This window comes from Miscanthus floridulus, chromosome 1, assembly GCF_019320115.1.
Source record: "Miscanthus floridulus cultivar M001 chromosome 1, ASM1932011v1, whole genome shotgun sequence".
Classification (NCBI taxonomy): domain Eukaryota; kingdom Viridiplantae; phylum Streptophyta; class Magnoliopsida; order Poales; family Poaceae; genus Miscanthus; species Miscanthus floridulus.
This window is the reverse complement of record NC_089580.1, coordinates 48287334-48300980: the sequence shown is the minus strand read 5'-3', so window position 1 is coordinate 48300980 and position 13647 is coordinate 48287334. Positions and strand designations below refer to the sequence as shown.

The 13647-nt window shown below is 45.1% G+C and overlaps 1 protein-coding gene and 1 long non-coding RNA gene across 4 annotated transcripts; both read right to left on the bottom strand.

Annotated features, from left to right (window-relative positions):
• Positions 1 to 1606: 1606 nt before the first annotated feature.
• On the bottom strand, positions 1607 to 3589 carry LOC136482960 (UDP-glucose 6-dehydrogenase 2). 2 transcript variants are annotated; one of them, XM_066480114.1, is made up of 2 exons: positions 3441 to 3589; positions 1607 to 3295 (listed from the first exon to the last, which is right to left on the bottom strand). In XM_066480114.1, exon 2 carries the CDS (start codon positions 3277 to 3279, stop codon positions 1834 to 1836), a length of 1446 nt encoding a protein of 481 aa, XP_066336211.1. In that variant the 5' UTR covers positions 3280 to 3295; positions 3441 to 3589; the 3' UTR covers positions 1607 to 1833. The 2 variants fall into 2 exon arrangements, with proteins under 2 accessions (XP_066336211.1, XP_066336213.1); XM_066480116.1 differs by having other exon boundaries at positions 1607 to 3292; positions 3441 to 3575.
• A 2844-nt stretch (positions 3590 to 6433) lies between these two features.
• Positions 6434 to 9072, bottom strand: LOC136482954 (uncharacterized). Of its 2 annotated transcripts, none has more exons than XR_010765259.1 (3): positions 8539 to 9072; positions 7152 to 8405; positions 6434 to 6762 (listed from the first exon to the last, which is right to left on the bottom strand). It is a non-coding gene; the product is annotated as an uncharacterized lncRNA (long non-coding RNA). The 2 variants fall into 2 exon arrangements; XR_010765258.1 differs by having other exon boundaries at positions 6434 to 7210; positions 7459 to 8405.
• Positions 9073 to 13647: the final 4575 nt, after the last annotated feature.

The window sequence follows — 13647 nt, the reverse complement described above, 5'->3', positions numbered from 1 at the left end:
TTAGCCTTTGAGAGCACACTAACATAGGGTAGTGTTATAGCTATTGTGTGAATTGATACTATCTAAACTAGAATTATCGTAGGTGGCTTGCATTTTGAGTAGGCTAGCGCAACACTTGCTTCGCCTCATAATTGGCTAACTATTTTGTTAAGTGTTGTTGTAGAATTTTTTATTAGGCTATTCACCCCCCTCTAGCCATTAGGACCTTTCACATGCCCGCGCACCTGCAGGACGGTGCCATCAGGGCATATCAGACGAACAAGGTAGAGTCTGTCAGACGCGTCAGAGCATAAATAGTACCAGGCGAACATGGTAGAGTCTGCCAGACGCGTCTGAACATAAATAATATTATGGCCGCCGACGACCATCCCGTACCCGATGACGTGGGCAACAAGACTAGGCAGCGTCCGTATGAACTCTCTCTTTCTCTCTAACTTGTAAGGCCATCCCCTTTAACTATAAAAGGGGATGCACTCTCTCCTACTAGAAGGACAAAAGCTTCGAAACCCCGAAGCCCCGAAGACTCGATGACTCAAGGACAACAGCACAATGGCTCTAGAGCTCGACAGCTACACAGTCTACACGCTCTCAACAGCTGATAAGCTTGGACACACAGAGCATACGCTCTGATGCTTAGCGCACGTTTGAGTATCCGTCACTCTCTTCCACTTGGCTCAAAGTCCGACCGGGCCTCTAACACCCCCTTCTCATTCCTTACTCGTACAACAAACTTCGAGCACATGGGCTCAGGAATAAATTCACCGACCGACCTCAACTGGACGTGCCTGTTGCCTGAATCAGTATAAATTCTATGTTATTGAGTGCTAGGCCATATCCAATCACAACGTATGACAAAACTATAAATATTTACTTGTTGGCCATATTTTACACCCACATAATAATGATGATGACAACGACAATTAAAGAAAACATAGATGCACCAGAGAACCAACAGATGGTTGGCGCCATGGCAAGCATAGCAAGAGAGTAGGGGCTCTGGTGGCCATGAGAAACATGAAGTCTACCATCATTGTGAAATTTCTTTTGAAATACACTCACGCACATACACCTAGGCACTCCTTAATGGATGCATGTGCACTGAAATATCAGGCGCAAATTTAAAATTAACAAAATTATCGTAGGTGTCCTAATGTCGATCATCACCTATAACACTCAAAAGCCTGACTTTCTTAAAGCATCTTTTGAGAAGTGTATTTGCATGTGTCTTATACAATATGAAGTACTCATATTTTTCATTGCTTTTAAACTCACTTCTCCTATATTTCAGGTGCCTGAATTTTAAGATGATTTTAGACAATGCTCTTATACAACAACCTAATGCAAGTAATTTGTTATTTTTGTGATTTGTTATTTGTTTTTGTATCATACCATATCAAAATTTGGTTCTTGTCTGACTATAACTATAGAAACAATTATAAATTGTTAATTTATATCCGTGAAAGTACAATGCCGCAAGATCCGTCAGCTCAGATGACCATTAATTTATATCCGGGTTAACTCAATTTCGTGACATGAAACAGGATCGATGGTTTGCCAATGTTTCACACACACTGAAAATGCATATATATATTATATAAATGAAGCTACGAACAAAACAAAACTTATACACATATTATTAGTAGCAGGTATGCAAAAAAAAAAAGATTTATATATACCTAAGTACAAAACATGTCGGCATATCGAGCCAAGTTGTAAATAAAAAGCTGTGAAATCAGAACACAATGAAATTAACAGGGAAACCTAATTAATGATGAATAGCAGGATCGGATGAGAGGAAGTGTAAGGAGTCCTGCAGATGGATCGATCGATGGATCATGCGACGGCTGGCATGTCCTTGAGCCAATCGTCGAGCGGCTTGCCGATGGCGTAGACGACGAACCCGATCTCCCGGAGCTTGGCTGGGTCGACGACGTTGCGGCCGTCGAAGATGAATGCCGGCTTGTGCATGGCGTCGAACATGCGCTTGTAGTCGAGCGTCCTGAACTCGTCCCACTCGGTAAGGATGCAGACGGCGTGCGCGTCGCGCGCCGCCTCGTAGGCGTCCGGCGCGACGGCGACCTGCTTGGCCAGGTCGGTGGCGCTGAGCGGCTGCAGGTGGCGCGGGTGGTCCCAGTCGAACTTGTTCATGGCGAGGTCCCGCGACACCTGCTCCCCGGTCACCTGCGGGTCGTAGATGCTGATGACGGCCTTGTCCCCGAGCAGGCCGTTGCAGACGTCGATGGCGGGCGTCTCGCGGGTGTCCCCCGTGTCCTTCTTGAATGCGAACCCGAGCACGGCGATCTTCTTGCCGGCGACGGTGTTGAACATGGAGGAGACGACGCGGTTGACGAAGCGGCTCTTCTGGTGGTCGTTGATCCGGATCACCTCCCGCCAGTAGGCGGCCACCTCGGGGAGGCCGTAGCACTCGCAGATGTACACGAGGTTGAGGATGTCCTTCTGGAAACAAGAGCCGCCGAAGCCGACGCTGGCGGAGAGGAACCGCGGGCCGATGCGCGCGTCCCTCCCCACGGAGTGCGCCACCTCAGTGACGTCGGCGCCCGTGGCCTCGCAGAGCGCGGAGATGGCGTTGACGGAGGAGATGCGCTGCGCCAGGAAGGCGTTGGCGGCGAGCTTGGACAGCTCGGCGGACCACAGGTTGGTGGTGATGATGCGGTCCGGCGGAACCCACTGCGCGTACACGTCCCGGAGCTTGTCCACGGCGGCGCGGCCCTCGGGGGTCTCGCGGCCGCCGATGAGCACGCGGTCGGGCGCGAACAGGTCCTGCACGGCCGTGCCCTCCGCCAGGAACTCCGGGTTGGACAGGATCTGGTACCGCACCCCCCGGCTGTTGTGCACCAGGATCTTCTCGATCGCCTCCGCGGTCTTGACGGGCACCGTGGACTTCTCCACCACGATCTTGTCGGAGCGGGAGACGTCGGCGATCATGCGCGCCGCGCTCTCCCAGTAGGTGAGGTCGGCGGCCTTGCCGGCGCCCAGGCCGCAGGTCTTGGTCGGGGTGTTGACGGAGACGAAGACGATGTCGGCATCGCCCACGTGGCGGTGCACCTCGGTGCTGAAGAAGAGGTTGCGGCCGCGGCACTGCCTCACCACGTCGTCCAGCCCCGGCTCGTAGATCGGGAGGCGCTCGCTGTTCCACCCGGCGATGCGAGGCTCCGAGATGTCCACCACCACCACCTCGATGGCCGGGCACTTGAGCGCGATCACCGCCATCGTCGGCCCGCCCACGTACCCCGCGCCGATGCAGCAGATCTTCACCATGGTCACTCTGCACCTGCTACACCACATGCATCAACAAAACACCAAACATCTTTATTATTAGTAGTGTAAGTACATTACAGTCTACTAGTACTAGCAAAAACACGGCAATTCATTCAGAGAGAAAAAAAAGAGAGATTTAAGAGATCTATCGAGGTGCAAACCTTTGACTCGTTGATGCTACGAGGAACAGGAAACGGAATGGAGCATGTGAAATGGCGTGAAGAAGAGGAGGAGAAAGGAGATGGGATGTGCTGACAAGTGAACGGCTACGAGCGAATGTAGTGTAGTGAGCGCCCACTTTTACCGCTCCAGCTCTGTGACCAGATTGCTTCACCACTTCCTCTGCTTTTCACCAACATCCACCACTGAATTGTGAATTATACACCCTCCGTGTTATAGTCAAGAAAATCTTCTTGTGTTTTATTAAATATAAAGAAAAGAAAAGTCGATGCCTACGCATGGGGACATTTACATAGCATTTTGTTCAATGGTACATGTACATCATCACCTCGCCTACAGTTGTAAATGAAAAGAACGATCCATGCATGGTGAGCAATCAATCACCACACATAGCCACACTTACTGATCTCCCGCCATTGTTAGCGCGCTTCACAAGCATACACAAAACGAGGGTGGCACATATCTCTCCGTTGTGCATAGGTTTGTGCGACACCTAAAGCGTCATGAAATCTCTTCCTTATCCTCTGCCTTTTTTTCTCTTGAACACAGGTAGAACAAACAATCCGATTACAAGCCAACTCCACGGCATGAGTTAGTTTTTTTAACACATACGCGCCCTCTGAGGATATAAACAGCAACCAAAACCTCTCCTAGAGCCCTAGCTCCAGCCATCACCCAGAGCACTGCTTGCTTAGAAATCTCCTGTAGCATCATCCGAACATCTGGGCTACATCCCTCAAGCACGCGGCGGTTTCGATGCTTCTAGATTGTCCAGGCGGTTAAGATAACCAGTGAGTTAACACCCCTTGTATTTTGGGGCGCGCCACGATGTTCGTCACCACCACATCTTGAACACATCAGAGTTAGGCTGACTAATGTACTTTGGGATGAACACCGGAGCCTGGGCGGCTGCACCTGATGCACTCCTCTCCCCATGGCCGACCATGTCTTCGAGCCGAATGACCAACAAAAGATGTGCTTTCAACGCCAACGCGGGCGTTTATGGGCTTCCTCCTTCCTGATGCCTCACAGGCACATACTAATTTTCTTCATAACCGAGAAGAAGCATAGGAAAAATACTAGTTACCAATGGATATTTTTGTGGTACTCAACAATTGTAAGTGTGGATGTTTATGTGTTGCAGCATTTCTGACCTAGTGGATGGATGCATTATGGGGTCTTTTGATACAGAGAGAGAGATATATAGCACGAATGGGTGAAAGGTAGCTTGGCCTTCTATAAAGAATAAACAAGAGTTATATTTGACTGTGTACCAACGCACATGCTCATCACTGGGGTAGACGACATTACTTGAGCTGCAGTGCAAGCGTGGAAAGGAGATGGGATGTGCTGACAAGTGGGCGGCTACAAGCGAATGTAGTGTAGTGAGCGCCCACTTTTACCGCTAGCTCCAGCTCTGTGATCGGATTGCTTCACCACCTCCTCTGCTTTTCACCAACATTCACCACTGACAACGAATTGTGAATTGTAAACCCTCCGTGTTATAGTTAAAAAAAGAGTAAAGTGTATGACCGGTTCTCAAACTTATTTGGGTGTATCGTGCGAGTTCTCGTACTCACATATTGCAGCGTTTCGGTCCTCAAACTTATCGAGGTGTGTCATGCCGGTCTTCGTACTCTCAAACTTCATCAACATTGTAAATACATTTCTTTAGGCATTTCTTGATGCAAAATCATTAGTAACAACACTACTTGATGCTAAATAAAAAAACTTATGTATGCCACTCTTTTATGATTGAATTAACTTATTTTTAGAAAAAAGGAATAATTTCAGCCTCTATAAACATACACAGCCAACGATTGAATTAACTGATCTTCTAATTTCCTTTTCTCAGTGTCAAACAAATGTCTTGACAACATTGCAAATTTTACAACACTTGAATTAATTAGTATAAAAACATATGACTATGAGCATCAAGAACCCGGCCAGTTTTTACCACTTATAACTATTAGCTATATTCTACTCTTCCCAGACTCACACTTGACAGCTGGGTAAGAAAGGTTCGATGGAACAAGAAAATCCCTAACCTTAACCAGGGGACAAAGGATTGGATTGGAGCCTGGACTAACCAGTGCCACATTCGCTGGTGCATCACCGTCGGTGCGTGTTGCGTGATCGTCTAGGGCCTGGGAGAGAGACACGGTTTGCTGTTTACGTGCATATGCGAGACAAATGACTGACGGACGGGCAGGCTGGAGACTGATTGCCTCCCATTTTTGGGCTCTCAGTTTTCTTGGCTCTCGGCTGATATGATTGGGGATGAACAGCGGAGCCTGGGCAGCGGCTGCACCTGGTGCACCTCTCCCCAGGTCTCACCCTATCTGCCTTCAAGCCGAAAGACCGACGAAAAAGGTGCTTTCAGCCCCAACATGGGAGTATCTAGGCTTCCTGATGCCTCACAGGCACGTACTAATTTTCTTCATGGCCGAGACGAAGCATAGGAAAAATACTACTAGTTACCAAGGATGTTTCTGCGGTATATAAGTGTGGATACTTCTGTTACCAACAACAACAATTGTAAGTTTGGGTGTTTCTGAGTGGTAGCATTTCTGACCTAGTAGATGGATGCATTCAGATGGGGTCTTTTGATATAGAGATAGATATATATAGCAACAATGGATGAAAGGTAGCTTGGCCTTCTGTCAAGAATAAACAAGAGTTATGGCATTATATTTGACAGTGTACCAACACACATGCTCATCACTGAGGTAGACATTACTTCAGCTGCAGTACAAGAGTGGAAATGATAAGGTTGCCGAACTTGATAAATTTTAATGGCACACTAGAAAGTTTTGCGCGCTTCGCGGCGCCCTACCACCCAAATTGTGAAGCACTGGTTTAACATAGGAACCGTAGAGTCAATGGCAGCTGCAGAAAACTTTGCGTCTAAGGCAAAAGACAAAAGGAGACAAAGCGAAGATCCAATCAATCAGTGTACAGTATTATCCTCGTCAACACATCGCAACCGCAGGAAATATTGCTGTTGTTATGTGGCATAGACATCATTGTTGAGGACTGCAGAATTTCATAGATTGCTATGGGAGACATTATTAGAAAATTATATCAGCACTCAGCATCTCGATCTGAGAAAAAAAAATACATCGTGGCCCACATCTTCCCAGTAAAGCTTCCAAGCAGGATCAACACCTCTCTTATTGATCACCATTACATCATTCAAATGTAGGGCTCGTCTGCCTGTTCAAATCGCTCGGCTAGAACAGCAGTAGCTTCCAATAGCAACAACACCTTCACTTCCTTGTAGTCGAAAGGTACACTCTCTTGCTTCACGAGGTTGACAAAGGCATTGCCGTCAACATTATAGGTCCTCAGTGCCCTCTAGCAAGGCGAAGCGTGGCCTATACTTATATAATCAAAACTCAGCCTGCACCTAACTAACTATGAAAGTGCCAGCAATGAAACATCCAAAACAACTCATTTAAAGATATCTGAAAAGGATGTATATATAGCACAAAAGTTTCTATTAACAACACAGATCACAGATGTCTTTTTCGACCAACGAATGCATCAGAAATCACTGCAGTGTATTGGTTCATGGTTCAATGTCTAAATCGAGGGATTAAGAAAATGAGTCAAGAGCTTTCCTGCATTGCCTCATCTACCAAATATGAAAAGTATATACTACCAGAATATAACACAAAAAATGTGCCCACCTTCTCATGGCCATGGTCATGTACTGGATATCGTACATGCAAAGCTAGGAAAGAAAAGCCTGCAAGGTTGGCAGATCTATTAATCATGTATTCACATCAGTAAAAGAACATTAGTACTGTAGTACATGTGAAACACCACAGAGCTTGAGTTAGCAGTTAGCAACATGGTCTCTAACATTTGGAAACTAATCAGAATTAGCCAACTATTTATGCTATTATATCCACAAGCATAAGCAGGGAGGACACGGGTTGTTCCTAGCTATTAACCAGCAAAAAATTCTGAGGTTGGTTCAAAAGTTAAGCTTACCTGGTGTGTTGTGGTACAGAGAACTACTCAGGCCTTCCATATGAGAAATTCCTTTACATCCAGGCATCCAGCGACTACCTCAAGAACTCGCCTAAAGTCTGACAGTTATGTAGTCATCATTGTTTTTGGGAAAAATGCATGTGCAAATATAAATTGGAGTAGACAAGGCTAATAGTTTGTAGTCTTTAGGATAATTATGACTTAGGGCACAAGGCTTATGAATCACAAAATTGGATTACCAATGCTCAAAACTTTACTGATCAAGGTGAAGTTACAAATTTATGTAAACACATGCCTCATGTTCAATGTTACATAGAAGCGCATGAATTATGATGGGTCTCTTCCAAAAAAGGGAATGGAGTACTGGACTGAGGAGCAAAAATCTATACAAGAAATGTTTAGACTGGTTCTTATATCTGATATGTGCATTTGTGGTTCTTATATCTGATATGTGCATTTGTCAGAGTTGAAAATAAGGAACCAGCTACTGGTCTAAACATTTCCTGAATCAAAAAAAACTTATGAAATAATGCAGAATTGTGGAGACTCATCTGAAATTTTGAATAAACAAATCTCACATAGACCATGTACCTTTGAATTTGACTCATACTTCTATTTTTTTGGTTTGATAGCTAAACCGATTTTACATAATGGCTTCCAGCATGAGTACTTATGTCATTCCAGCATGAGTACTTATGTCATTCCAGCATGAGTACTCGTGTGACAATATGGACAAACTGTTTCTATCATCAACCTATCCATTGGAAATTACCTCCCTCGAAAGAATGGTAGGGAGAAAGAGTGAAGCCGAGCTTAGGTCGAAGGAACGACTTGGGCTCGAAGCAGACAACAACCATACCCTGCAGGTGCAGCTCTGGCATGAGGACGATCTAGCAACCCAGGCGCCCAGGAGGGCCCCACATTGCCGCGGTCCCGTCATCGAACTTCTGCAAAGCATACATGAAAAAAATTAGAATGTAAAGCCAGAAACTGGTCCGTCATCTAACTTCCGCAAAGCATAAACGAAAAAAATTAGCACGCAAAGCCAGAAGTGTTTTGCTCCAGTACGATGCCACATACCTTGCCAATGATGATCAATGAGGGACAGGAGGACTGGCAGTAGATCGATGTAGGGTGCGCGTGGGGTAGGTGTCAGATGGAAACCGCAAGCGTTGGAGCCAGATGCTGAGATGCCAGCTCCATCACGCCAGCAGCCGAGATCCGCTGCGTGCCTGCGTGAAACATCGTGATCCACCTTGAGGCTGCCTTTGCCCTCTGCTACACGCGTATGGCGAGTGCGTCTTCAGGGCGCCCGGTTGTGAGTGGATAGCCGAGGAGCACGAGCGTGACCACCATCCAACGCCATGCCGCCGGCGTTGAGGGGGGCGCCAGATCTCGCATCACCGGATCTGGGAGAGAGGACCGAGGTCTTTGAGACAGCTGCCGGATCCCACCTCCTATCCGACATGTCGTAGCTGCGTGCCGTCGGGCCGCAAGCTGTAGACGTGAGGGGCAGGTGAGCGGCGGCGGCGGCGACGGTCGGGGGAAGAGGAAAAAAAAGAGAGGAAGGAACGAGGGATCTAGGTCTGGTGCTGGGGAGGAGGCGGAGGTGCCGTTCGCGAAATGGCCCACGAGGGATTTTTTGTAAAAACGATGAGGATCTCGAATTTTCTCTTCTTTACGTTGGAATTGGAATAAAGTTTAGATAAAGGGTCTATACGTGAAATATCTGAACGTGGTACTATAGATTACCGACTGAGTTGGACCGAGAGTTGATTATTAAAAAATGAAAGGGCTTTTTTGCTAAACCTCCGTGAGCACGTGTCCGCACACCAGGGCTCGCTGTGTCAATGAAACGCGAAGAGAGCTTGAATCCGCGGTAAGTTTTAAGGGCCCTGATGCTAATATCTTCCACCCATTCTATCGCCGGTCACATTTTCTGGAATACACATTATTAGTGTGTAAAGGCTTTAACTAACCAAATTAAGGGCATGTTTGTATCTATTAGCACTAAAAATTATACTATCTTTTAGCTAGCTAATTTTTAGTTGAAGGCTGTTTAGATAAACCTGCTAATAGATGGTTGGATATTAAGCTAAAGATATATATATATATTATTAGTGCCTGTTCACAATTCCAAACCATCTAATAAAATTAATAGTTGGTAGCCCCCAACTAATAATTAGCGGGTTGGATAATGAGTTGAAGATACATATATAGTGTATTTGGTTTCATGGATATCCATGGATACAGGGTGTTTAGTTGAATGGATAAGCTCAAGCTGGATATCCGGGAATATATTTGGGTAGATGTTGGATATCCTGGCCCTAAAAAATCTGACGGATGAGGATATCCACATGTTGATTAGCGCATATTTTGTGTGACAATTAGAGTAGTATAGTGCTAATTAACATATTTTATTTTTTAATTAGTGATTGTAATGACAAGATTAGCGTCAGTGCATATTTATTAGGGTATAATTAGTTGTTATTATTTTTAAATAATAGATATAGTTCATCAAGTATTCTCATCCCATACAATCTCATCCATCCAACCAAACAGAAAAACGGCTCGCACCATCCATCCAACCAAACAGACAACATGGACATCCATATCCCGAAATCCATGGATGGCCATATCCCATCCACCCTTGTCCTCAAATCAAACACACCCATAAACTATTAGCACCTATTTGCAACTCTAAACCAGCTAATGAAGTTAATAGTTGATAGCCCCAACTAATATTAGCAGATTTATTAGCAGGTCTATTTAGAATCACTGGTGCTAATTTTAGCTACTAATTTTTATTTCTAATGGATATAAACAAGCCCTAAGCAAAAATTGTAAAGCTTACTCAGATTCAAAACTATACCCCGGGATTACTCTTTTGGGTTTAGACTATAATAACTGTGTCAGAGTTCATCAAACTTGGTGGAGAGGTTCTGCACAGACGCGACCATCTCCAATTGCACCTTAGATGGTTTCCGAGACGGCACCAGATCGAGCGCAATGTCAGAAAAAAAATTCCCCCTCTCCATCGCTCCGCTGGAAACCGGATGAATTCATAGAAAAAGGAAGAATTCAGACAGAACATAATGGAACAGAGGAATAGATTCAGAAAGTTCAGAGAACAGTTTTTTTTTAACCAATTCGGAGAACAGAGTTGGAAGTTGGGGTGTTTCTGTACTGCATTCTTCGCTTCCGTTACATTCAGTTACAGAGCCTCAAGTACTTTCCCAGCCCGCCACAGCCTGACGACAGCTCACCCAAGTGTAACCTTATAACTCTACCCCACTGTCAGACTCTTTCCGCTTGTGTCTTCCGTTGTCGGACAGTGAACAGTAGACGTGTGCTTGCCCCTTCTCCCGATCCTGACACATTGTTCTTTAATGGTTGGCCCCTGCTGGGTTTAGGTCCAAGCTCCACCACTGCGCATGATCGTCTAGGGCCAGGGAGAGATGGATGGTTTGCCGTTTACGTGCAGGCACGAGACGAATCGCTGACGGACAGGTGGTCTCTCCGCTTGCCTTCCATTAATTGTTGGGCACTCCGTTTTCCTTGGCTCTCGGCTGATATGCTTGGGGATGAACACCGGAGCCTGGGCGGCTGCACCTGGTGCACCTCTCCCCATGGCCGACCCTGTCTTTCTTGAAGCCGAAAGACTAACGAAAAAGGTGGTTTCAGCCCCAACGTGGGAGTATCTGGGATTCCTGATGCCTCACAGGCACATACTGATTTTCTTCATAGCCGAGAAGAAGCATAGGAAAAATACCACTTGTTACCAACGGATGTTTTTGCGGTAATGTATGGTAAGTGTGGATATTTCTGTTACCAACAACAATGGTAAGTTTGGATGTTTATGTGCAGCTGTGCTGTAGCATTTCTCTGACCTAGTAGATGGATGCATTCAGATGGGGTCTTTATATATATATATATATATATATATATATATATATATATATATCACCAATGAATGAAAGGTAGCTTGGTCTTCTGTCAAGAGTAAACAAGAGCTCTATGTCATTATATTTGACAGTGTACCAACGCACATGCTCATCACTGAGGTAGAGACATTACTTGAGCTGCAGTACAGTACAATGGTGGAAAGGAGCCGGTTGAACTTGATAAATTTTAATGGCACATGCTATCTTCCACAGTTCCACCCTTTCTATCGCTGGTCACATTTTCTGCAATACATATTATTACAATGTAAAATCTTTAACTAACCAAATTAAGCAAAATTGTAAAGCTTACTAACCAAATTAACTATCGGGTGGAGAGACCGCTTGGGTTCCATTGTTGGGCACTGAGTTTTCCTTGGCCCTCGGCTGATACGCTTGGGGTAAACACCGGAGCCCGAGCGGCTGCACCTGGTGCACCGACCCTGTCTTGAAGGCTTGAAGCCAGATGACCAACAAGGCATGTGCTTTCACCACCAACGTGGGAGTATCTGGGCTTCCTGATGCCTCACAGTCACATACTAATTTTCTTCATAGCCGAGAAGAAGCATAGGAAAAATACCACTAGTTACCAACGGATGTTTTTGCGGTAATGTATGGTAAGTGTGGATATTTCTGTTACCAACAACAATGGTAAGCTTATGTGTTTCTGTGCTGTAGCATTTTTGTGACCTAGTAGATGGATGCATTCAGATGGGGTCTTTTGATATATAGAGAGAGATATAGCACCAGTAGATGAAAGGTCGTAGCTTGGCCTTCTGTCAAGAATAAACAAGAGTTATGGCATCATATTTGACAGTGTACCAACGCACATGCTCATCACTAACGTAGACATTACTTGAGCTGTAGTGCAAGGGGTGGAAAGGATAAGGTTGCCAAACTTGATAAATGTTAATGGCACATGCTGTCTTCCACCCTTTCTATAGCTTCACATTTTCTGCAATACATATTATGTAAAAGCTTAACTAACCAAAATAAGCAACATTAAAAGGCTTATTCAAATTCAAAACTGTACTCTGGAATTATTCTGTTGGGTTTAGGCTATCTAATAACTCTTATTATGCCGTATTAATAGGATCAGCAGATAAAACTGATGTGCACACACATACACACCTACTTATGTGTGGATTTGGGGGGGTGGGATAAAACTAGCACTTCTTCTCAAACTAGTAGCTGCGTGCCTGCGTACATGTGATTCATGAGTGTGGTAGTTGATGTAATTAATTTGAGCTGTGCAGTATATTCCAGGAAAGCATGATACGAAAATCAATCAGACCCATTCAAAAAATACACTTCCATGTGGTAAAGTTTGGCTAGACTACAAGAAATTTGGGCTTCTGTGACGATTGCCAGATGACAGAGCACCTATCTGTCATAAATACAGGGTGTTTATGACGATTGACGATTGTTCACAAGATGACGACTGTTTATGACCAAGTTGTGTCTTTTTGTCGTAAAGATCGTCATAGTATACTCTACATGGGTGTTGTGGCAGCAGATCGGTGACAATATCTGATTGTCATAAAATATAAAATAATTATAATTTTTTTAATATCTTGTTATCCTATGTGGCTACTCTTCCGGTCCATGTCACCTCTAGTTGTCCACATCAGCTCCTAGCGCTGCAGGTAAAAAACTAGGTAAAAACAGAAAAATGTCAGCTCCTAGCACTGCAGGGTAAAAAACTAGGTAAAAAACAGAAAAATGTGGCAGGTGAGGTTCGAACCTGTAACCTTTGGAACAAGCAGAGCGAGCTAACCCAAAAAACTTGAAAAATTAGGAAAATATATAGGAATCGAACCAGACACCTTCGGAGCGAATGGAGCAAGCAAACCACTGGGACATGCGCCTCTTGCTGTATAAAGGAGTGTTCTATTTGTTTTTGTTTATTTTGTACTTCTGAGAGAAACGAAAAACCTGCCTAAAACTGTTGCTCGAGGGAATCGAACCTGCCATCGTGTTCGATTTCTTTTCCATATGGATGGACTCCTGAGAGCAAACCACGGAGCCAACCAAACCGGTACGTAAGGCATCCTCGTCCTTCTTCCGTGATCTGGATGTTAAGCCTCTCCATCATCCCTCCAATTTCCAATTTTTTGCACAAATTTGCATTTGATGTTGATTTATGGACTTATGGTCATACCAGATCGAGTTATGGTGACCTCCTTCTCTACCCACGACGATGGGTAGATGTCCAGTGACGAATTCACCTGGTTCACTCCAGTGGCCC

Coding starts and splice junctions, on each gene's coding strand:
- LOC136482960 (XM_066480114.1), bottom strand. CDS start 3,279: ATGGTGAAGATCTGCTGCATCGGCGCGGGGTACGTGGGCGGGCCGACG.